Source organism: Leuresthes tenuis, unplaced genomic scaffold (genome assembly GCF_036924035.1).
Source record: "Leuresthes tenuis unplaced genomic scaffold, fLeuTen1.0.hap1 SCAF_8, whole genome shotgun sequence".
Classification (NCBI taxonomy): Eukaryota; Metazoa; Chordata; class Actinopteri; order Atheriniformes; family Atherinopsidae; genus Leuresthes; species Leuresthes tenuis.
This window is the reverse complement of record NW_027325362.1, coordinates 3,411,860-3,438,067: the sequence shown is the minus strand read 5'-3', so window position 1 is coordinate 3,438,067 and position 26,208 is coordinate 3,411,860. Positions and strand designations below refer to the sequence as shown.

Sequence of the window (26,208 nt, the reverse complement as noted above, 5' to 3'; positions counted from 1 at the left end):
AGACAGAAGAAACTCAAGTGTTTGATTAAAAGAGCATTCGTCAGAAGACACACGGAAAGGCGTCTCCCCCCAGAGGTAATGATGTAAAATGAAGCCGGTCCAGAAGCTCGAGTCCCAGCGGGGGGTTAATGTCATCTCCCTTTGCTTGATTGTAGCGGCTTTTCGCCCCTGGAGACTTTTCCAGCAGTCTGTGGAGCTGCTCTTCATCTCCACACGCTTAAACAAACAGAAACCGAGAGTATCCAGACGTAAAAACACAAAGCACATCTCTGGTTTTCAGCCGCCCCGCAAGGCGCTGAAGCAGAAGCCACAAAGCAGGGAAGATGCAGATATTTTCCACGTTATGTCTGAGAAATGTTCCCGCTGGAAGCAGAGCTAGCATCTCTGGGGAATGGCTCAAATCTGACAGAAGTTTTATTCGATGATGAATAACAAAACGAATGTAAATCAAAGAAATGTTACTCCTTAAATGAGAAACAGCGTTTAAAATCAACTGGTACAAATATGCGATACTTTAATTCTGAAAGTAGATCAGAAACCTTTACATAACCCACCTACATCCTGTAGTGATGAAACACTGATTGGTAACCCGCTGCTAAGGCTGCACGAAGACAGAGTCCCACATAATAACAAAGATAGCGGCTCGGTGCTTTGCTTCCTCATCTATTTCTGACAGAAGTCGTGTAAATCAAGGAGAAATCCATCAGCACGCTTTGAAGCTCAAATCAAATCGCCACATTGATGAAACTGATAACCCCAGGCTAGAAAACACGACTTAAACTTGGATGAAGATGACAAACAAGGCGTTTTATGACACCGCAGAAAGGTTTTTTGTTTAAATAAAGGATAAAAGAGGACAAGACGGAGAAATTGGGCTCTTTTCCAGTAGTTTTGGGAGTTCAAAAGTGAATGATTGGATACCCAGACAGTTGAAATGTCCCCCGTGTGGCATAAAATCACTTATATGACGAATGAAAACCACCTCAGAGCAGGAACGTAACGCAGCCATGTCCGGAGGAACCCAGGAAAACACGAGAGCTGCTTCAAAGAGGTCTTAAACCAAATCTACAGATCCTCACAGTATCAGGTCAGGTGTCTTTATCCAGGCTTCGTGCTAATGGAGGTTCTTCGGTGTGAGCCTGAAAGTGTGTTACTTCCACTCCTGGTTATTCTAATTTCCTGGCGTCTTCCATCAAGCAGAACAGAGAGACGGTCCGACCTCAAGGAGCTTCGGTCTCTCACCTGTTTCTCTCTCCACTGCACAACCATAATTACCTTTTCAGCCAATCAAAAGAAACGTCTCCACGCTGCCAGCCTGATGGGACTCTGTTCTAACTGTGGCTGCATGGAAGCACACAGTCTGTTTTCACACTGGAAAAACAGATTGAATATCATCAGCAGCCTGTAATACGCAAGTTTGTTTGTCCAAAGTTGCATTTTAACAAAAAAAACTACAGTCTTACGTGTCAAAACTGTTACATTTAGCTAGTTATCCCTAATTTTGAAGTCAAAATGCTTCTTATTTCAAATGCAGCTGCGGAACTGTCTTTTATTCACTCACATACTTTATTTACGAGTCAAGTCCTGTTTGATTATTTCAGATTAATGAACATCCTTCTCTCCAATAACCCTTTGAATCCACCCACACTGTCACTGAGACTCCAGTTCTCTTTAAAGTAGCTCTGAAGTCTTAAAGTACAACACATCAGGGTTAGCTCCCGTGCATTAGCCACATTTCTAATGAAGCCATCCAGTAATCACAGTCAACTTTTTCACGTTCCTTCTAACTGTGGTTGTTTTTGTTACCGCGGCGATCTCCAGATGCAACACATCTCAAGAGACTGCACCTAGGGTTGGATGTTTGTGTTCAGCCAGGACTCTGGACTCTGGTGATGAGGTTCTACTGCAGATCGAAGTTAGCTTGAATGAAAGTTCGCTGCAGAGAATGCTGGATAATCGGTGTTTTTGTCCACCTTGACCTCTGGTAATAACCTAAAGGACTAACAACAACACAAAAAGCAAACAAGAGCAGCCTTTTATTCACACTGAAAGGCTCTGAAATCAGTCAAAAAGTGGTAATTAGATATGAAACCATGTGCTGAGAATCTTAAACAAGCTATCAGGACCAGTTCTGAGTGTAAAATATCTCCCTGATGATTTATTCACTGTCTGAAACCTCCAAAAGTCCCTAAAAACTAGACAAAAGTAAGTTGGACCACAACAGAAATGCAGAACCTTTTAAAACAAAGTGGAAATTCTAGATTAAAATGCTGCCGTAATGATTCTTAATTACTGGTTCTGTATGTGTTTAAATTCATATTTCATGCTAAAAGCAAAGAAAACACCTTAAAAAGAAGAGTGTAAACGTGCACGGACGTACACGTGGATTTGGGTATTTATGAACCTTTGGAAGCTCGAGAAGCACAGAAAACGAATTATGTAAAGATTATGTGAAGCCTTTACGACCCACCCTCATTCACATCATAACTTTTAGCTTTTAGCTTTTAAATAAGAGACCTGCATGTCTCTTCTATCTATTAAAGCCCTCAATGGAGTCTTTTTCCGCCATATTAAACCATTCACATATCTTCAATTAGGAACCATTAATTTGCCAAACTGCATCCCCACTTTAGCCATCAGAGGGTTTTTAAATCACGGCCAATTACCCTGCCACCACAGCACTCTGCCTACATTACTGAACCAATCATTCAGACAGAAAAGGGCCCGTCCATTACAGCTGAGACGGAGCAGTCAAAGCTGAGCTCTGATCCGACCCGTCCACGAGCCGAGCAGAAACGGACAAATACTTTGTGGGAATGAAAGTCTGAGGCGCAAAAACTTAGAAAATAACTCCTTTGCTGTCACTGCAACTCAAAGGCTTAAAACAGGCGCCGTCTCTTTAAATCTAACGGCCACATTTAAGCCAAATCACTCAAAACCTGTAACTGTTTTACTGCACACATACATACGGGGCTAATTTAGTCACCCACTTTAAACATAAGGGGGGATTTAGCTTCACAGCCACATGACATGAGGCATAAAAACCATTGTTTCTGTTCTCTGCATTCAAGCATATTCCATCTCAGCTTAAAGGAGGAAGATGCCACTTTTATTAAGTCAAACGTACATTTATAACAGGTTTCCTGCATTCATTTACGAGCCTTTAAAACACGGTTTACCTTCAAAACGATGAGAAAAATCTTGCGAATCGTGACATCAAACGTGATCAAAGTTATGTAACTTTAACCAAGCCTGAGCTTACTCTGTAATTAACGTTTATCATCAGACACTGATGTACGATCTCATGCAAAGCACACTTAAAAATACAGGAAGTAAGGAGTCTTGTTTGGGTCTGAATAGACTTTTCCATCCAGCAGACCAGCTGCACAGTTCGAAACGCAGGCAGGAGTGAGTGCATGCTGTTTGGGGTTAGTTTAAGGATCAATTTTACATCCTATTGGACTATAAACTCTCTGGTTGTTGTGTTGACAGCTCACTGAGGGGAAAGAGGAAGATAGAGAGCGAGATCAACCAGAAGGTGGACAGAAAGATGGACTAATGCCAAGGAAAGTTATCTTTTACCCTAATTTTCTCCACAAATATTTGAAATGACAACATCCCAACATCCGTCCGAGTTACTCCCAACATGTTCAAGAAAAATGTGAACTTGTATTAACATTTATTTATCTATTTTGGGGCTTTAAAGTATTCAAATTAAATTAATCACAGGATTGTCCATAATTACCTTATGATTGATTACAAAAAAATTGACTTTTTCATTCGGCCTGTCAATCGATTAAATTTTTTAATCGCGATTAATCGATAGATGTCCATAGTTAACTCGTGATTAATCACAAAATCTATGTTTTAATATATATTTTAATATGTTCCAAAGGCACTTTAAATAGATATTTTTAATACTAATACTATTACTAATACTACTACTAATACTAATACTATTAATACTAATATATTTTTAATACTCTTATTAATATGGTAGCAGACAAATATGCTTTATTTATGCAAATTCATTGCATGAACAACCAGAAACTAATTGTCCTGATACGAACTGTCCAGAACAGTCTTCATCCAACAAGCTATTTAAGTTATTTCTAACTCGGTGTAACATTTATAATCGAACTGGTTATGACTTACAGCATGTTTTCTCATGTCTTTGTGCACCTAGAGCGCTTCAAAACGTGCTTTTAAATCGGTAAACGCTCGTCTGATGCCTTTCATGCCGCCGTGTTCCTTCCTACGTTTGGTCTGATGAAAGAAGAACTGAAATGGAGGATCACAGCAGTGTGAATGAGTGGAAAGAGAAAGCATTTCACTTCAATCAGAGACTCAAATTAGAGCAACTGATTGTCCTCCTGACAGCGGAGTCATCCAGTCTTTTATGGAGCATGGAACCGGTTGTGGATCTTCCTGAGCGTTTATGGCGTCACGTACTTGTGTTTGTGTTATACTGCTGATGGGCAGAGAGAAGATGACTTCACAACCTTTGATGCCCTCTGTCTCAACATTGTTTCAGTAAATAATAACCTCTTAATCCATCTCCTGTAGAACTTAATGGTTCTAAGGAATGACTCTGATTACAGCTCACGGTGTGGTCTCTCCCCCCTGAACAGCCCATAACTCTCAGGTCTGTATTTATACTCAGAAGTAGCTTAAAGAGTATCTGGGAAGGTGCTCTAGTCAAATAAAACCGTTGTGGTTGCAGGCCTGAGTGGAATGACCCTTCGAAGGCACATTTCAGAATGACACTGAAATCACTGCTACTCAGTTTAAGTGTCATTTCATTTCATCATCTTCATGTAGCTGGAGTCTCCTTCAGACTCCAGGGGGTTTGTTTGGATTCATTTCTCCTCTTCATGCCTCTGAGTTACCGTTAAACCTTTGCTTACTATTTGCATCCTAAATGCATGTGAAACGCCTGAACTTTGAAGGTTTTTTGACAGTAGCTGTAGTAACTGGGCTGGTATGATTGCCACCTTCCACATGGGAGATCCTGGGTTCAAATCCCCTGCATGAAAGGTATTACCTCCAGTAGGGGTCCTTAGGCAAGACCCCCTTACCCTGTCTGCCTACCTGTAAGTCTCTTTGGATAAAAGCGTCTGCTAAATGCATAATTTCTCCTCTTCATGCCTCTGAGTTACCGTTAAACCTTTGCTTACTATTTGCATCCTGAATGCATGTGAAACGCCTGAACTTTGAAGTTTTTTTTGACAGTAGCTGTCATCAGTCACTAAGGTTACATGCTGGAAATTGGATTGGATTAATGGCTAAATTACAGTAAGATTGAGTTCATTTCGACACCTTAATCTGACAAGAAATCGAATCGGGTTACTTGTGATCGAATTAAGACCCGAGATAACTCGATCCAAACGTAGACGACAGCGAATCGGATCGAGCGTTCTGCCCATGCTCCAGATTTTTTCGCCGATCGTCACCCGGAAGTCGAAGGAGACGATGTTACTGTTGTTGTCAGAAATAAAGAAACAACGCGATGGAGAATGCGCCGTTATGCATCGTCTGTGCCATAACTGTCACAGTCTGTCATGTCACAGTTTGTTTAATCATGTTTTCAGGTTATGTTCTAGTCATGTTCGGTTCAGTCACATCACCTGCTTCATTCTTCACAGCTGCACTGATCACTCCCTCCACTGTATTTAGCCTCCTGGTTTCCTTTCAGTCACTGCAGAATCCTCACTATCCCTTCATGCCGAGTCACGAAAAGCTAAGTTTGGTTACCTGTCCCATAGTCTTGATTTTTGTTTCATAGTTTAGTATTTTTGATCCGGCTCTGCCGCGCTTTGTTTTTGCCTTTGCTCCCTGTCTTGTTTTTGTGGAATAAACCTTGTTTTTGAACTAAAGAGCTGCATCTACCACCAGTTCCTGACAATAACCAGCTCATCACAGATGGAGAGGGACGCAGCTTCATCTCGCTCTGCGTTCGCCATCTTTCTGAATGCCTGAGTTTGTTGTTGTTGGTGGTGAAGACGTCAACAGGAAGTGGCTCTATTAGCGATAGCTGAAATGGGGACAGCGCCACCTATCGTACCGGGGTATGACATGCTTTGTGCCAGTGATTCCATTCATTCACCGCCATATATCCAAGGATAATTACCCTCAGATAAGGAGCAGAACCCAACTGTAGCTGTAATCCAGTTAATCTCATCATGACTGTTTCCAACCATCTTCAATGCTACTTTCAATCAGCACCAGCCTCAGAGACTCAGAGTCGGTTCGCCTGTGCATCCTGCTGCTGTTCCTGGGGAGGTTTGTCTGTTTTTGCCTCAGACTCAGAGTAATTTCAGTCACAAAGGAAGCCTCAGTTGATGATAAAAATGCAAATTCAGCCTCACACAGCCTGAAGCAGAAGCCTGAGGAAAAAAGGCGGCGGGCAGAGCAACAATTAAAAGGAATCCAGCCTCATTCAGTGGCTCTCCGGCTCTGTTTTCTACTCTGCTGTTTACTTGTGTCCATAGCTTAGGTTTTAAATGCTTAATCATCGGTTCACCTACATTAAAATCTTTTTCCAGAACATTTAACCTCACGTTGTCGCATTTATCAGCAGGTCATGTTTGCTCAGTCATCAGCGTCACCATTCTGCCTCCACTCAGAAAAAGAGCCGACTCGTAACTCCTGAACAGCTTTTCACGTAATTACACCACTGACTTTGGTCATTTAAACCAATTTAGCAACGTTTTGACACGTAAATGGTATAAATATGTACAATATATGGTGATATATCCATAGCCTGCCGACTGTTTGGAAGGAAAAACATGAATGTAAAAGCTCAAATCATCACAAATGTGCTGAAATGTCGTATTTTCACTCATCTCAGCTGTCAACCCACTCATACGATCGTCCGACTGTGCGTTCCCGTCTTAAAAAGCCACATCTGAGCCATGAACTGTTTCAGAAAGTGTTAAACACAAGTTTAAAGCTTTGCCTTCCCCGCCGGTGGCTTATCGCTGCTGCTCTGTGACGTTATTTCCATTTAATTTGAATTTGTGATTTTAAGGGAAATGAGAAAATCCTCCAAAACTTCCAGCTGGGAGACAGAGCATCCTTTTTGTTTCTCCCTTTGAGAGTATCCTTCCTCCAGCTGTCCTCATTCTGAATGATTAAAGTCGAGATGTCATGATGGGTTTCTCTAAATATTTCTACAAATCATTCCAACTCAAATTACTCGCTGGACTCCTCATTATTGTGTTGTCTCATTTCATACAGGGGGTTTGTTTGGCTTCAGCTCCTTAAAATACAACAGTTTCACCCTGATATTTGCTCACGTAAACCAAATTAAGTGTGGCTCAGCTGAGAGTCGGTTTAATCTGCTTCCCAAAACAAATCAACGCTGCTGCAGCAGATCGGGCTCCACTCGCTGCTCTTGGATGAATTACTTGTGAAACCAGTTAATTGGACAGAGATTGTTTGCACTTAAGGAAACATCTGAGAGTTAAAAAGTTATTACGTTTTAGAAAGAAGTGACAGAGGAACAAACAGTTCAGCGGGAGCTTGATTGGTGTGAATGTTAAACACTGCAGTGTATTAATAATCAGGCCTAAATCTGCATCTTTCTCACTGTTCAACATCCAAACGTGTGACTCTGCAAAGAGTCGTAGTCAGAGCATAAAAATAACATGTTAAATGAAGTAAATGCCACCTCAGATGAACAACACAGGACATATAACACCAAGTTATAATCAGAAGCATTGTGTAAAGAAACTAAGTGAACCCCTGAGCTGCAGTGATGGTTTCCTGTGGGACGTTATCAGTCTCTCTCATGGTTCTGGAGGAATCTCGGCCCTCTTCTCTCCAGCGCTGCTTCAGCTCATTGAGGTTTGCAGCATTGGTTTCTGCACAGCTCTCTTAAGGTCCCACCACAGCATTTCAGTCAGGCTGAGGTCTGGACTCTGACTGGACCATTGCAACACCTTGATTCTTTTCTTTTTCCCACATTCTGCTGTAGATCTGCTGCTGTGTTTGGGATCTTTGTCCTGTTGATGAGCCAGTTTCAGCCCAGCTTTAGCTGGGGGACAGATGGCCTCACATCTGACTCTAGAATACTTTGGTATCCAGAGGAGTTCATGGTGGACTCAATGACTGCAAGGTGCCCAGGTCCTGTGGCTGCAGAACCAGCCCAGATCATCAGCCCTCCACCACCGTGCTTGACAGCTGGTATGAGGTGTTTGTGCTGATATGCTGTGTTTGGTTTCCTCCAAACGTGCTGCTGTGCATTAGGACCAAACATCTCCACTTTGCTCTGGTCTGTCCAAAGGACATTGTTCCAGAAGTCTTGTGCTTTGTTCAGATGCAGCTTTGCAAACCTAAGCTGTGCTGCCATGTTCTTTTCAGAGAGAAGAGGCTTTCTCCTGCAGCCCTTCCAAACAAGCCATCCTTGTTCAGTCTTTTTCTAACTGTGCTGTCATGACCTTTGACCTTTAACATGCTAACTGAGGCCTGTAGAGTCTGAGATGTAGCTCTGGGCTTTTTCACCTTGGGGTGACCTTTAACCTTTAGCATGCTAACTGAGGCCTGTAGAGTCTGAGATGTAGCTCTGGGCTTTTTCACCTTGGGGTGAACTTGCTGGGACGTCCACTCCTGGGAAGATTGACAGCTGTCCTGAATGTTTTCCACTTGTGAATAATCTTCCTCTCTGTAGAATGATGGACTCCAGATAGTCTGGAAATGGCCTTATAACCCTTCCCAGACTGATGGGCAGCAGCAGCTGCTTCTCTGAGATCATTGCTGATGTCTTTCCTCCTTGGCATCATGTTAACACACACCTGAATGCTGCAGAGCAGCCGTGAATCTGATTAACAGCACTTGGCTGCTACTTAGCTTCTTATGGAAGTAGAAAACGTTTCTGCATTTCTAACTTAATATATTGTATATTTGAAGTTGTATTCACCTACTTTTAAGACCTGACAAGGACCAGATGATTTCTTTCTTTTGTTCCGATATGCAGAAGCTTTGAAGTAGAAGAGTTTGCTTCCTTTCTGTCTCTGATCAACTAACAAAAACAGGAACTTGGCTCATACTGATCAAAACCAGCAGCAGCATCATAGATGAAAGTGAATTAAGTGAATCTGCAGCAGCAGTTCCTTTAAAATGGCCTTGATAGATCCATTATAATGTTTAATAAAGAAGCCGTTGCTGTTAGCATCACCTCAGAGTACGCTGCTGCTCCCCCTTTTCCACCTCACTAAGTGCTGATTTTCATCTTTGGGGTTCAAGTGCTGACTGAAAGTTCATTCATGGAGCTGACGGAGGCTGTTTGAAAGCACTGACCTTCATCTGGTGCGTTAACAGAGAGCATCTTTTTAAAACCAATCAGCTCCTCTACCTGCCTGCTTATGTGTTGGTTTTTTTACCTTCAGCTTATCGAAACGGACAATAAACGACATTTTCACGACACGACTTTGTTGGTGTGGACAGGAATGTTGTGATTTTAACCCAAACTCAGTAGGAAACAGTCAGATTCAGCCATGTGGAGTATTTGGATGTAAAAGGAAGAGAAAGTCTCTCCAAAAGTTGGAGTTTCGCCTTGTTTTTGACAGCAGATATTAAGAAAAACACAGTTTTTGAGTCAGTGGCCTCTAAAGTGTGTGAAAATGTTCACAAATACTCTACAACACAGATATAAAAACAGAACCACTGACTGTAGCGTCACACACAAGGACAAACTAAAAGTTAATGGAATAAAAGTGCGGCGGTCGAATCATTTGTTCAGGCTGGAGTTATTTATAAAAGCTCAACCAGCTGCTCCCAGCTCGGCTCAACGCTGGCCATCAGTCACAATAAGGACCAGAGCAGCTTTCTGGGATATCAACAACGACAAGGATGCAAAAAAACAGGAGGCGAAAGGGAGGGAGTGAGAAGGAGCGGCGGGGTTATTACAGATCCATGTCCTGCGGCGCTTTCCGCTAAAAATCTTCATCGTAAAAGACAAAAACAACCGTATGAAACCATCTCCACCAGCTCAGGGCAGATGTCCTTGCAGTGTCCCTCTAAACACCCCCTTTTTCCCCCCCGCTCCTCACAATCAGACCCCCTCCGGCCTCCCTCATTTCGGTCCTTTTGAAGTTCGCCGCCTGCTGAATTCTTTCAACACACCTTTCCGCTAATCTGGATCTCCGGTGGCGGGAGCGGTCACCTGGGCCGCCCTGATAGCGGCAGAGCCCCGTTAACATTTACATGTCTGATAATCAGAGGGAGTAAACGCGACTGTTTAAGAGCTCAGCCGAACCCTGGTGGCTGCCAGCGACTTTATCAATTAAAAAGAAAACACCGTTTATGCTCTCAGACACGCGCAGAACAGATGAAGAGGAGCCGTTACGCGTTAATATTTATAACATATAAGATTTTTAACCTCGTTATGTTATATTTACACACTGTTTGAGCACATTTGTCTCACTTTATCATTGATTTGAGTGTGTTTCTGATGGTTATCAGTCAATACTTTTCTTTGATCTCAATCAGAGACGGTGGATGAGAACCGTGACGGGTCCCTTTAAAAGTAAAATACTGTACTGTACTTTCACTTAAAAGTGAAATCCTGGTGGAAATAACTTTATCAATGTTAATTTTAATTTATTGTAAACTTTCTTTTTTAACAAAACGGATCTATTACGCTGTAAAATGCACCAGCGTTTGCAGTCGTTTGTTGCTTTAAAGACGATGAACACAGAGTTATCTGGGTGTTTGGTTATTGTGTCGATCTGAAATCAAAGCAGAACCCGGGTATCTGGGTCCATTTGAACTTATCTCGCTCTTCTTTTGCTTTCAGAGGCTAGAAAAGGTCAGAACGCACTCACAAATCATTCTCTCCTCAAAGAGACAGTTCAGATTTCATCTGATTGCTTTCAAATGTTGAGAATTTAACAAATCTGAGTCCGGATGCATCGTGGAGCTCAAAATGCACAAATCCTGTCTTCGTTACTCAAGAAAATCCACAAACTTGGTTGAAACCCAAAGTTTTTACTTTCTTTTTAGCTAAAACAGCTACAACACACAGAGGGAAGATGCTTTATGACCAGGAAAATGGCCTGGTGACGACCACCAGGATGGAAATGAGTGACATCTGCATTGAATCAGACTGAATCTTTGCTTCTGCAGCTCTTCAAGAATCTTCTTGCTGCTCATCTTTGGAGAAAAAGATATTCAGCATCTGGGTTTCTTATTGGCTGTAAAATCTAGCAGAACGCCTGCAAACTCAACCGTAACTTCCTTCTTTCTGGACTAGTTTTCATGCCGTTTGGTTTGCTGTAAATGTGGAAAGCTGGATATAAAGCAGGAGGGTTTAATCTCATTTCTGAACAGTTTGTCCAAATAGGCAGAGCTTTGTACCACGTGGCTGATTCCTTTTAGTGCTTCAAACCCAGCAAACTCGAACACCTTCAGTCCAGTTCTGCAGATCATTAATACGGTTAATCCCAAATATTACTCACTACACACTCTATAAGTGTACATGCAGGCAAGGTAACAAATATTTGTGGATTTGTGACTGAGATGTTGAGTTTTTCCAATATAAAAACCTCTAAATGGACAAATCTCACAACAAATCAGAGGATTTTAATGTGTTTGATAAAGGGAGTGGACTGCCATTAAAAGAAGAGAATATATCTCTTACTATCTGAATTGGGACATTTGCTGTGGCTGCGTCTGTAAGTCGCTGTAAAGAGGAAGGTCGATGGAGGTTAAAGCACAGACGGCACAGTGTCTGGTAATAATGTGTCTTATCCCTTTGATTTGTTTGAACAGCGGTCATCCTCAGACACCCAGACCTTTTCAACTAATCTGCCACCTCGATTAATGCCAGCAAACACAAACATGCTGCGCAGCACGGAAACACACACAGTCCAACTCCAGAACACACACGCAAGTCATTTGGCATTCAGAGGTCCAGACAGGCTAATCTGTCCAACTGCAGATTGGAGTGAGCGCCGGCCAAGGACTGAGTAATCAGAGCGTAACGTCACCCCTGCAGAACAGAGTTTGAATAAAACAAAGCAAACTCCCGGAGCTTTTTTGATACATTTCAAATATTACTTCAGAAAAGGCCTGTGGCTCAAAAATTTCACCCGACTCCTTCGCTGAAATCAACTCAGGAATGTTTACTCGTCATTTCTCCATTGAAATGAGACTCTGGAACGCATTTTTACGGCAGCGTAATTAACTCCACGAGCCAATTTGCTGGTTATAGTGCAGCACCGACGAGGCCTAAACAAACAAAACAGCCTTAAAACTTTAATTTTAATCAAGCTCTCTTCATTATGCAGAGACTTCTCATCCTCCTGTAATTCAGAGCATCTCAGAGTATAACTTCTTAATGAGCAGGGGGGGGAAATGACACAATATGTTAATTGCTTCATGCGAGAGGAGCGCAAACATCTAATCTGAGGAAATTAATGTGGGAGCTGCTGTAATAGCAGTGGGGACGGCAGAGGTCAGGCGGTGCTGTTAGCTAACGGCAGATTTCCTATAAAAACAGGGTTATCTTCACAAGATGAGTCTGCCAAGTAGGAGGAAGTCTCCAGGATAAAAAAGATGAAGTTTTCTACGATATGGAGGCAGGCAGACGGACGGGAGGTGCGCAGGAGAGCTGCTGGAATTCAAATAAAGATGAAATATTCTTTATCTTTTGGTTTATGGATCGTCTGCATCTTCTTTATTTATCATCTTATTCCTGAATCTTTCTTCCTCGTGCGTTCATGTTATTGTTAGTGTCTTTCCTTCTGGTTCTGCCCCTTGGCCGATGATGCGCTTGTTTGTTTGTTTATTTATTTATTTTTTCTCCCAGAATGCATCTGGGTTCACTTCTGAACTTCAGCGCCACAGACTTCGGCTTTGAAGGCATTGAACCAGCTCAGCTTGTTGGAGCTCCTCCCACAACCTCCCTCAGAAGGAAACTCATTTTAGCCTCCTGTATCCGGGCTTAAACTGTAAAAACTACGGCTTAATCAGTCAGAATTAAAGTTTATTAACATTTGCATGAAATTATGAAACTTGATGGTTTTAAAGGGACATATTTGTGAAGCTTTTTAATATAATCTTCATTTTCTGCCATATTATGTGCAGCTATCATCAATAATTAGCTTTTATGGAGTAAAGGGGAAAGTTTAACAACTGAGGGTCAAGTTACAGGAGCCTCGTGGGTCTATTCAGGGTCGGCTGAGTGTCATTACTCAGCAAAATCTGAGACCTTTCCACGCTTTTCTTCACAGCCTGAGTTGAACAGAAGTTACAGATTACACTGGCTGACAAATTTGGTCCCTCTTTTATCAGATTAATCAATTATAAAGTGAAAAAGTGAGTGATTTCAACTGGAAATAATAAAAAAAGTGGGGCCAGAACACCAGAGTTATGCTGCTTTCTCCCTACAAGGCCTGAGTCATGGTTCACCGGACAGAGGAGATGTTTAAAGAAGAGATGGATGAGCGAGAGAAACAAAGATGGAGAAACGGTGGGAATCCTGTGTAAACAAACCAACAGTGCAGTAAATGCAGCATTGCGGCATCTGCTGCGATATGAGACCGGCTCTCATAAATAATGTAGCCGGGTGTTGACCAGCCCGCCAACAAGCAGAACACTGCTCCTCACACTGAGGAAACAAGGCCAAACAAACAACATGCTGGGCGGTCACAGCTGGCTAAACACATGTCACAACCGTGTATCAATCACTGTGCTGCAAACACACACACCTGTGTGTGCTAAATGTTCAAATGCTGATAAAGAACCTGTGCTGTTTATATCCGGAGTCATTTCCCGGCAACAGTTTGAATCATCCCACAAATTAAAGGCGAAAGTAGGCTTTGTTTAGTCCATAGAATGGATTCAGAGCTCAGCCTCATCCATGTTGTGTTCAGATCTTCACCAACTCTGGGAAAATATCCTTTTCTACACCATCTGACTGGCAACTTTACATTTAGCAGCTTTCAGACGAAATAACGTGCAAGTCAGGAAGAATATTCAGTCTTTATTATCTTAAGAAGTCCCAGTGAAAGCTTCAAAGGTGTGAATCAATTAAGAAGAAAAAAGTACAAGCAGAAGAGGCTAAAAAGGGGACTGTGGTCATTACCGGTGGAAGAGCTTTGATTACTCATCTTTATTCTTTTTGACGGAGAACAGCCCATAATAGAAGCCTGTTCAAAGCAAACACATCTGGATAATGATCAGTAAAATGCTCTAAATGTCTGTATGGAAAGCCACATTTAAGCCTCCTCCAGTGCAGCATACCTGTACCTCAGGACAGATGTGTTACTATGACAACGGGAAGCTGGATCCCACAGACGGTGAGTCTGATAATCACGACTGAGACGATCAGGCTGCTCAGACTGACAATCGGAGGAGTCTCTGGGTTATCTTCTGGTGTGTGACCACAGATCAAAGCACCACCTGAGATCAAATCCACCGGAATCAGGACAGGAAAGGTCCCCGTTTAGCTCCACGACAGAGCCAGAAACCACCGAGTGTGTCCAAGCACAGCGTTTCCTCTGTGGGTTACACCAATAAGAGAAGATAACTCATCACAGCTGCTCAGAACCAGCTCTGATTCCTCACTGATGAGTCGAACACGGAGCAGAAAACTTACTGCTCAAAGAGAAGATGTCAAACGGCAGCGCTGCCGAATTGATTTAGGGGGTAAAGAGTGTTTTTGTGAGCGTGCCTGGGAGGGTCAGGAGTAAATATGAAATGATGCGGCATCTGTTAACGCTTTAAGTGATGTATCACTCCATTCCACTTCGTTTAGCATCACTTCGTCTGAGCTAATTGGGTCATGAGGAGCACTAATTAAGGGGAATGGCCTTGTTTATAGTCATGGTGACGCTCATTAAGCTGGGATTTTTTTTGTTTTCATGACATCTATGCACCCTTCACAACTTGTGGGTGTCGTTCAGTTTAGTCTTTGATGTGTCAACACTGTGCACGTTATGCACGTGCACGTATAAAGGCAGTTATCATAAACACAAACACATTTGCCCTACCTCTCTGCGCCGCGAAGCCCAGCAGGTCTGTTTGATCTTCCAAACCACGGCAGCGACCAGTAACAGCGACAGGAAACAGCTGCAGACAGGAGAGTGGGGTGGGGTGAGTCAGCCGATCAAAAACAAACAAACACTCACATATTCGGACTCTGCAGCTATGATTTCCTGTCAAATACCAGCAATTAACACCCACAGACAGCTGCAGAAGCTCCTGCAGAAACACGTCTCAAATCCTCAAAACTAAGCAGCCTCCTCAAGCGGAAAAGTGCTTTCTGTTGACCTGCATTTGGATTTAAATTCCCAAACTTTCACTGATTCAACTGGAATTTTTGTCTGTTGAGGAAAGATATAAAGAGCAGCTAATTGGAAGAAAACAAAGAAAATTAAGATGAAGATTTCACCCGGCTGCTAGGCAACAACAGGAGCCGAACATGTGAACTTTAGTTATCCATTCTGAGCACATTTTGTGTTGGTTAAACAGCATCTAAGGAAATAAAATGTCTCATTGGCAACCATCTAGTCTGGTGCTTTAAATGTTACCCGACACAGTTAACGTGACCTCGGATGCTGATCTGTGTGAACTCGGGTCGATTCATTCATAGGTCGAAGTAATGTTTGGAGCTGCGTGAAGCCTGAGGGAAATACTGTGTCAAAACAGATATTCTGACTAACTTCTGGCACCCGTTTTACAAATGATTGGAGTTTTTACAGCAATCTGAAGCTAACGAGACGGCCGATCTGAGCAGAACGAGGCGACTCTTTTCTAAATATCCTCTGCAGCAGCTGACATCACAGACCGGGGAAGTCTCCACTCGTCCAGATATCTGCCCACGAATACAACACATTACCTCTTTCCTAATATTCTTCTCACTGGTCATTATCTAGATTTGCTCCCTCTGCTAAAAAAAAATCTTTAAACTGACTTAATATGCCTTAAAGACACAAATGTCACAACAACTTTAAAAGGCTTTTAAACTGTGGTAAATAAACACTGCAGTGGATACTCAGGACGCCTCCTGGTCGCCTTCCTTTGGAGGTGCAACTGGAACAAGGCCCAGGACTCGACTCAAGGATCCTGTCTCTCGATTGGCCGGTGAACGGCCCATAAAGAGCTGGAGGAAGTAGCTGGAGACGGGGATGTCTGGGCCTTTCTCCTCTGCATATTGCCACCGCGACCCCATGAGAATTAAACGCTTAAGAGAATGGATGGACGGACTCGGGGAGATTAATCCAGCATGCAGTGCAGTGCAGTCGAGCCTCATGGACGTGCAGGAGGCTCCGTTTCTTGGTTTTTCTCTCTGTAAGATCTTTTTTTTTTGTTTGTTTTATCCAAACAAGACAAAAGTTAAACGTGTAAATGACGGATTTACCTCAGAGGATGACGCCGCCATCTCCACAGGAAACGCTCTATATTTGTCCTGGTTTATCTAAGAGCACAACCACAGTCCATCTGCCTGAAATAAGAGCTTCTTAGGGATTGAATCTGCAGGACCGTCATGCATTCAAACATCGAAAAAAGCTAAACTGACTGTTAATGATATAGTTGAGGGTGTAATTTTAAAATGTTAATAACACGTCCTCTGGCTGATATCATTTTGGTTGTCCTTTTGAAAATGCCATCATGCTTTTACGGTGCGTTTGTGCACTGCATAACTGTGTATTTCACACTTTTAACGGTCGTTATGGTTGCAGAACAAGAACTAACAGGGCAGCTTCTTCCAATTTACTTCCCTCCACTTCCCAGAGAGCAAAGATGACACAGAAGAGAGAAATTTTTACGAAATCTGAGGCGGGATAAGACAAAAGAAACCGCAGTGACCAAAGGCAGCTGGGGGGGTTTTAGGCCAGCAAAGAGCAGCGAGAGGTCAACGATGGACATGATGCTCTCAAACAATGAACAAGCTCTCCTGCGCACTCGTTCTGTCTGGAGGGCAAAGTTATCTGGCCAAACACAAAGCTCCTCTCTCAACCAGAGCTTCTGACAAACTCAAAACAAGCGCACCCTCTAATGACAGGAAGTCCCTGAGAAATTGCTGAGGACAGCAGCTCCTGAACAATCCTCCTCTTTATCCGCCTGTGTGTGTCAGTGTGTGTCTCCTCAGAGTGGAGAAGACAACATTGTAAAGGGTATTAGGGCTGCAACGAGCATTTTCAGGCGGCAGTCGCGGCGTCTTTAATCCGCCGCCGACCTCTGAGCAGCGTTGGGACACATCGCAGTCAGGAAATCCCCGAGACTCCCACTGATGCTGCTCCATGAAAACCATCCTGGTCCAAGACTTCTTCATCCAGCTTCCTGGATTTTACTGCCAACAGCGGTTAAGGAACTAAACAAAAGTTAAAAAACTTTAAGACCTGAACGGTTTCTGCTTAAAACCACTGCTCATTAAAACATTTTATTACCTATAAACTTTACATTAAACCTTCAGAATTTACTGAAAATTATTAACAAACTCCTGATTTTGAGTCTCTCACAGGGAAATACTTTGATGTTATTTGCCACATAGTTTATTCTCATTCAACATTTAATGATATGTGACTTATTTCAGACCTTAAAAAGTTAATAATACACCAACAACTACTGTGATTTGAAAGATTGATGATGCTCATTCATCAGCTGCTGTCAAATCACTGAAGTGTTAAAGCCTAAATCTGGTTTAACCAATAGCAGAAAGCTCCATGCAATCAGCTTGACCTGCAGAAGAAGCCTGGGATTGATCTTGTGTTCAGCTGCTCTTATTGTTGTTTCTGTTAGTTTCAAAGTGCTTTGCCACTTCTACATTTAAATGTAAATGCAGTAACAAGTGAACTAAGATGGTATTCTTCAACCATTTAGAGCCAACATGCTGTTGAAATCACATTCAACAGAGCCAGAAACCAGATTTGCATCGACCCCTGATTAAACTTCCTGTTCTCCGATACAATTAAAGCAAGAAGCAAGAACACTCCCCTGCAATAATTCTTCATCCTCTCAGTTCTAAACAGCCTTCACTGGCTGGGGTTCAAATCCAATCAGGTCAAAGATTTCCCCACTCGCTCCTTTTTACCTCGGCTCGCCATTAATGGAGCCACGGGGCCTGAGCTTAGCCATCTAACCAGTGGAGCGGAGTGGCTAATTGTTGCTATTACAGAAGCATTAGGTAGGAGGCCAGAGGAAGAGGAGGGAGGTGGCTTGTGGATTTGTTAACACTCCACTGAGCCCCTGAGAGGTTTAGCTTTAAGACTGTTCAGCCACAGGTAAGAGCGATCGAACAGATTGAACAGCCAGGAGATTAAGTTTGGGGCTGCATGAGCTTTACACCGTCAGTCAAGGAGTTCAGCCTTCCACTGCAATGTTAACCTCCACATACCAAGAGCCAGGCTGCAAAACAGCAGAGCCAGGCTGCAAAACAACAGAGCCAGGCTGCAAAACAACAGAGCCAGACTGCGAAACAACAGAACCAGGCTGCAAAACAACAGAGCCAGGCTGCAAAACAACAGAGCCAGGCTGCAAAACAGCAGAGCCAGGCTGCTAAACAACAGAGCCAGGCTGCTAAACAACAGAGCCAGGCTGCAAAACAGCAGAGCCAGGCTGCAAAACAGCAGAGCCAGGCTGCAAAACAACAGAGCCAAGCTGCAAAACAGCAGAGCCAGGCTGCGAAACAACAGAGCCAGGCTGCAAAACAACAGAGCCAGGCTGCAAAACAGCAGAGCCAGGCTGCAAAACAACAGAGCCAGGCTGCAAAACAGCAGAGCCAGGCTGCAAAACAGCAGAGCCAGGCTGCAAAACAGCAGAGCCAGGCTGCAAAACAGCAGAGCCAGGCTGCAAAACAACAGAGCCAAGCTGCAAAACAGCAGAGCCAGGCTGCTAAACAGCAGAGCCAGGCTGCTAAACAGCAGAGCCAGGCTGCAAAACAACAGAGCCAAGCTGCAAAACAGCAGAGCCAGGCTGCGAAACAACAGAGCCAGGCTGCAAAACAACAGAGCCAGGCTGCAAAACAGCAGAGCCAGGCTGCAAAACAGCAGAGCCAAGCTGCAAAACAACAGAGCCAGGCTGCAAAACAGCAGAGCCAGGCTGCAAAACAGCAGAGCCAGGCTGCAAAACAACAGAGCCAGGCTGCAAAACAGCAGAGCCAGGCTGCAAACTTGTCAGTATATTTGCACACCTTGAACTTTAATGGGGTACTAAGTACTAAACGGGGTAAACATTTGGAACTCGGTCGTGTCTCAGATGAAGGATCAGAGATCTGATTAAAGAAGATAGACAGTTGTTTTAAAACAAATCTCAGATCAAAATGCATGAGTTTGTTGATCTACAGCAGAAAGTCTCTGCTCCAGAGCCACAGGAGTGGAAAGGTTGTGTTTCCACAGGTAGAAAAACCCCACATTTACCGGCTGGAAGCAGAGGACGTAACAGCTTTAAGGTTTCAGCTTCACCAAAGTTAAAAAGCTTCTGGTGGTTATTTATGACCAGGTCAGCATCGACTGTGTAAGAAGTAAAAATGTGTGCCTCTCACAGCCGAACCGTGAGCGTCGAACTGTAGACGGATACCTTAAATAAAACCACGTACTTTTCACTCTTTATGCTAACTACCCGTGTCAGAGAGTCACAGGTGAGAGGCAAAAATAACTCTCTGAAACATCTGGATGGACAACTGTAGAGAATCAGAATACATGCTTGGTCTCAGCTCCACAGATTGGTTCCGATTACATTATGCTTAATTTGTTTTGCTGGGGATCATCTCAGCTCAAACGTAAAACACCGAGTAAAGCAGGTCCACATGCTAACAGCCAGTCCTCTGCCAGCACCACTGTTATCTCGCTCATATGCATCAGTGACTCCCTGCAGCCTTCATCTCTCACTCTGCCATTCTTTCTCCAAACACACAAAAGACAACTCGATTTTCTTCTCTTAAGACTCGCTTACGTGGAAAAGGAGTCGAACTCGCAGCCCGACGCATGAAAAGCGTCACTTTCTACTCCTGTAACCTCTGTTTGGGTTTTATTTAAGTCGGTCTTGACCGTCGCAGCAGGAGTCCACATCATGTGAAGTTGATAATGTGACAAAATGTTGCATCATGGCAGAGAAATAAGTCAGAAAAACAAATTTATTTTGCAATCTTTGAGCCTTTTCTGTAAATCCGCCGCGTTTTGTAGTCTGGACCAGTAGAAATGTTGTGAAAACAGACCTGAAGCCCGGCAGGATGCTCTGAAAAACTTTAAACTGTCCACTAAAACCTTCATTTTTCAGCCCAAAGGAAATTAGGATCATGGCATAAACAGTCGTTGACCTTTGGTTTGTCATGTAAATGCATGGAAAGTCTCACCAGGTCTGATACTTCAGTCTGAGTGGGTCAAAGACTTATTAAATCAAATCTGGCCAGTTTTAAACTCCACTTCAAGCGGGATCAACATCTTTGTAGCTCAGGTCGAGGCCACCAGGATCCTCAGTGATGGACAGAAGAAGCCTCAGATCTGGCTTAACCAAGCTTCTGTTGGATATTTACAGCAAATCGTTCAAAATTGAGTCATTCTGTGTCCTCTAGAATTACTTTTGTGAAGCTAATTACCTGCATATAAACCCATTACTGTAAAAGAATGGTGTGGCAACATTTATACAACATCTAAATCGATTAAGCCAAACCAAAGCCATTATGTTCTGTGCAAACAGAAGGTAAGAAGAGGAAATGATGCAGAATCAGAGAAAAAGCTCAGCTCGCGGCATCATTTCACTGCAGCCATCATTATTCTAATGAGTCATTGCACAATGGCGTCATTTTATTGTTGTATTGGCCTGTTTTTGAAATGTTGAAGACTAATTCCTGTCATCTTCCTTCACAATTAGTTTCAAAATTCAACAAACGCCCTTCGTCCAAGCCAAATGAGCATTCTCAATTATAAATGAAGGGGGGAAAAAGGAGAAAATCGGCATAATTATATGGTGTTTATATCTCAAATGCTAATTGGCGACACTGGAGTTCATTTTCGTCCAATTACTTCCAGCTCTGATTAGCAATCAGCTTCTGTCTCGCAGTTTCCAAAACAGCGACGAAGCTACTCGACACGAAGTTCCTGAGACCCCCCCCCCTGAGAACAAATTTCTCTAGAACTGACTCCTCTGGGTCAATGTTCGCCTCCAGCAAAGTTCTGTGGGGATCGATTATCAATTAATCTGCAGTGTTTCAGGTTTTCCACGTTTAAGAATGACAATCATAACCATCAGCCTGGTCTTCTGATACTTGTTGGTGCCCCAGAGATTAAGTTAAACTAATCTATGTAGACCATCCATCATCTGCTGCTTCTCCGGGGATCGGGCAGCAGCTTTAACAGAGAAACCCAGACCTCCCTGTCCCCGGCCACTTCCTCCAGCTCTTCCGGGGGGACCCCGAGGCGTTCCCAGGCCATAGTCTCTCCAACGTGTCCTGGGTCTTCCCCGGGTCTCCTCCCAGTGGGACGGGCCCAGAACACCTCACCAGGGAGGAGTCCAGGGGGCATCCTAACCAGATGCCACCACATCTGACTCCTCTCAATGCGGAGGAGCAGCGGTTCTACTCCGAGCCCCTCCTGGATGACTGAGCTTCTCACCCTATCTCTAAGGGAGAGCCCAGACACGCCCATTTCGGCCGCTTGTATTCGCGATCTCGTGCTTTCGGTCTCTCCCCACAGCTCGTGACCATCGGTGAGGATGGGAACGTAGATTGACCAGTAAATAGAGAGCTTCGCCTTCTGGCTCAGCTCCTTCTTCACCACGACGGGTCGGTGCAGCAACACTGCAGATGCTGCACCGATCCATTCGTCCCTCACTGTGAACAAGACCCCGAGATACTTGAACTCCTCCACTTGGGGAAGGATCAGAGCATGCGTGTAGACCAGTGTTTCTCAATTCCGGTCCTCATGACCCACTGTCCTGCATGTTTTCGATGTTTCCCTCCTCCTCCACACCTGATTCAAATGATCAGCTCGTCATCAAGCTCTGCAGTGGCCTGATAAGCAGCCGTTCATTTGGGTCATGAGGACCGGAAGTGAGAAACACCGATGAAGACCACGACATGTTCCTATATAGGTATGATAGGTATGATCTCCCCAGTAGAGTTCCAGCACCGGGCCGCACAGCAGCAGGTCTGGTCAGCACTATAAAACCAACCAGAGCGGAGATTCATTCCTCAGGATAGATGAACAACCCTCCCTCCTCAGGGACTGTTGCTTTCTGTCTGCAGACTGAGAAATGGCTCTACAATTATGACTAAAGTGTCCCGTTAAGACAGCATGTGACCTCGAGGTCGCTGTTAAACATCTGAAGATTGTTGTTCTGGTTTAATAATAATCAGGATTTAAAAAGCAAATCACCATCTAAACGACCTAAAATCCACGTTTCTGCAGTTGTTTTGGCTTCATTCACATGTGCAAAGATAGATAAATAAGAAGCGACGTTTTCTTACAGTCGTGACAAAACGTGGACATTTTTAAAGGCTCTGCAGTCACGTAAAGAACAGAAAGAGTCAGAGTTACTGAGCAGTAATCTCTGAACAAGCTTTTACTAATTATGAACTTTGTGATTGAGCCGGCCTTCCTGCTGCGGGACCAGAAAGCAATTCAGTAATAAATTACCTGCCCTGCCTCGTGTGTGATTCTTGGTCGTCTAAGAAAAGTTTCTAAGCTCCTCAGCCCACTTCAACAGCTGGAACCCAGACAGTGAGCACACTTGGTGAGCTATAAAGCGCAATTAGACATCATCTTGCTTCAGTTCCTTCAGTTAATTGTCTCTGCTTTCCTTCAAAAACCTCTGAAAGCTTTGCTCAGCCTGTCATACACTGCGATGCCTGCTGTCTATACTTGATCCCTGATGTTAGACTAAATAAATACAGACACACTTACGCAGTAGACGTGCACCTTCGTACTTTCCACTGAAGTTTCAGCGGTTACGTCAGTTTATGTGTAAGCAGCTGTGCTCCTGCTGCTTTAATATGAAGTGATTTCATCACATTTTGGCTGATATTAAGCTTCTATTTGCTTTATTCACACACTGGACAGTGATGAAAAGAGGCAGAATACATACACCGTACAGATGTTTTCTCTAATATCTTATTAAATGAAGAGTAACTAAACGAAAATTGTGGGTTTAACCTCTTTTGGCTCTGTTTATTTGAGATTTTTTTAAGGTAAAGATGGAAATTCAGTGTCCCAATTGCAGTCAAAAGCAGGACCAGATTAGCATCTTTACTTTGAGGTGATCAGGTGGTAAAATGTCTGATGAACATAGTCTGAAGACAAATCGCCATCTCACTGGAGCGGTGTTTGCACACAGAAAATATCTCAGTTTTCAGACATCGAATCATCGAGCATCTTCAACAGAAAGGTGCTGCCTGTGTCCGCCTGCTGTTTGGTTCTCAATATGCAGAGTATACTGTGTATATATCCCAACTTTCAGCTGGAAACATCTGCCTGATCTATCAAATGAATGGATTTGGAGATAATTTTGTGTCTTTAACAGATTGACCTACTTGTGTTTAAGCACCTATGAATAACTATGACATCACATAACGAGGACAGAAGATAAACCAAAGGTATATACAAAAAACCCCAAGAACAGAACCTTTTATCACCCAGAATCTGATGCAGTGCAGAAGAGATTAAACTGAACGAGGGCAGTGACCAACACACACCAAAAACTCTCCCGGCAAAACTTGACACTGTCCCGTAATGATGACATCATCCACATATGCAGGTCTAAAGGTTGCGGATGTCCGGAAGCCAGCCTTGGGCAATAAAGCGGCTGCCTTCCTCACATGGCTGCACAGTGACACGCTCAGGCATGAAAACAGACACAAACACACATGAAACCACACACACACTTGTCCGGTGTCGCAGCTGAGTGGCAGAATCTTGCCCGAAGACAGCAGCCTTCATTCCTAAAGCCCTCTCATTAGAGTCGCTGTATCTGCACGACTGCGAGCTGCAGCACAAACGACGCCCGCCCCGTCCACAACAGTGACGGCATTGTGGGGCCGTTGGTTTCCGACAGACTCACAGAGGAGATTGGACTCGTATGCTGCTTAATTTAAAACTCGCCTCGATTCTGCTGCTAAAACCTTTAAGTAGCTCCAGTTGGTATGATATTAATATTTAATACTGACAAACTTAATTGTCTCACTTGTCATTATTGCTGGAAAATGCCATGTCAGGGTACTGGAAAGGCCTGCCAGCCTTGCAGAAAGGAGGAACAATGTGGGTTTAATGCAGGTTATGGCACAGAGGACCAGGGCTGTTTATTTTAACGCAGTTTTTGTGTATTTTGTGGACTTTAAAAAGACTCCTGCAGTGGTTAAAGTCCAGTATGTGGCAGGAGAGGACGGCTCTATTCAGGTGAAAGAATTTAAGCATTTTTAGACCTTTTTAATGACCATAATTCTTTAATTATGAAGCATAAATCAGAGTAATGACCAGAAGAACAAGACTGCAAATTCAAGAGGCTCAGAATAGATCCACGTCTTCTGAGAGGTGACAGCTGACAGGTTGCCAGGCACCTGTCACAGGTTATGTTTGAGAGGTTATGATTGGCTGACCACAGCGACCATAATGCATGTCCCAGTTGACTTGGGAGCCCCTCAGGATCCCACATGAGGAGATAGAGGAAGCTGTCATGAACTAAGACATTTGAAATAATCGTAAGTAACCCGAGTTATTCATTCACGGAGCTAAAAAATCCACAGTTTAGGTGTGCTATTAGTTTTGTTAAAGTTTAATTAAAACAAGATCTCCGACAACCGTTCCTTCCAGAGAAGGCAGCTGCTGGTATTTCAATGTGAAGCAGGTCATAAATATTTAATCAAGACATTTACAGCACTGTGCCAAAGTCTTGGGTTGCCCCTCATGTCTTTTTATATATTCCCAGAAAGATGGAAAAGGGATGTGATTCACCAACATTAATGCATTATAACACAGTTTGTTCAGTTCTGAGCAGCTTTAAAGTGAATATCTGGTCTGAGTTCCTTTATTCTCCAACTCAGCCTGAACCCTCTGAGACAAGCTTTCTGTCATTTCTTTAAGGAGTCTTCAGGAATAGTTCTCCAGGCTTCTTGAAGGACATCCCAAAGCTCTTCTTTGGATGTGGGCTGCCTTTTGTTCCGTTCTCTGTCAGATGATCCCACACTGCTTCAATAATGTTGAGGTCCGGGCTCTGGGGAGGATTCATCCCTCCATAAGACCTGTTGCCACTGATTTTCAGTCCACTTCTTGTGTCATTTGGCACAGCTCAGCCTTTTCTCCCTGTTTCCCTTCCTTAAGAACGGCTTCTTGACAGCCACCCTTCCATGGAGACCATTTCTGATGAGGCTTGGGCCAACAGAAGATGGATCAGCTGAAGGTCCAGATGCATCTCTCAGGTCCTGTCAGGTCACAGCTGGATTTTTTCCTCTTTCTTAAGGACATCACTTTCAGATCCTGTTCATCTGCTGGAGATAGTTTTTTAGGCCTGACACTTCTTCTTTTGTCCTCCACTTGTCCAGTTTCCTCAAATGTTTTAAGGACACACTGCACACCATGCTGAGATATGCCAAGTTTTCAGCTAATAGCTCTTTGGGAATCACCTTGTTGCTGCAGAAATCCTATTTTCTGTCTGTCAAACCGTGTTATCTTTGCTGTTTTTCATAGATGCAGCTAAAGAAATGGGAACAAATGATGTGTCTTTGTGACAAAGTGCCTAAAGATCCAGTTTAAAATGGCTTCTTTGCTAAGTTGTCTGTTCTGTGTCGACAACACTGGTTCATCCCTTGAGTTAGGAGTCTTTTCGAAGCTTGAATAGGTCAGAGTTAAGGTGGTTTAAACAGAAACAGAAAAAAAAACACATTCCTCTTAAAATAGTCGGGTACAATGACTGGGAAAAGAGTGAAAATGTCTTTAAAAAAACAAGTAAAGACACTTAAAAGGAAATCTATAGAAATGAAGGACTTTTGTCCTGTAAACGGCAGGTAATTTATGCAGATAATTGCATTTTATTGAATTTCCAGGTATAAATCCCAAGTTCCAGCTCACTGCAACACGGTCAGTTCAGTTTCAGACTAAAATCAGCCCTATTCTAATAAACCTGCTCTTCCTCACCTGCTCTGTTAACTCCTACACAGTTTAACTTTCTGCTGCTGAGCAGATTCAGAAGCTACCGGTGCCATTTGTGGTGAAGTGTCTTGCCCGAGGCAGCTGCCATCTTACTGCAACCCACAGAGTTCAGGCTGTGGTTTAG

The 26,208-nt window shown here is 43.4% G+C and overlaps 1 protein-coding gene across 2 annotated transcripts in view; it reads right to left on the bottom strand.

Moving 5' to 3' along the window:
* atrnl1a (attractin-like 1a) overlaps positions 1 to 26,208 on the bottom strand; it is a 274,339-nt gene that overhangs the window by 81,094 nt on the left and 167,037 nt on the right. For both annotated transcript variants that reach the window (XM_072390520.1, XM_072390521.1), the window contains one exon: positions 14,997 to 15,075. In XM_072390520.1, the coding sequence (XP_072246621.1) occupies positions 14,997 to 15,075 (79 nt within the window). The remainder of the gene's footprint in view (positions 1 to 14,996; positions 15,076 to 26,208) is intronic.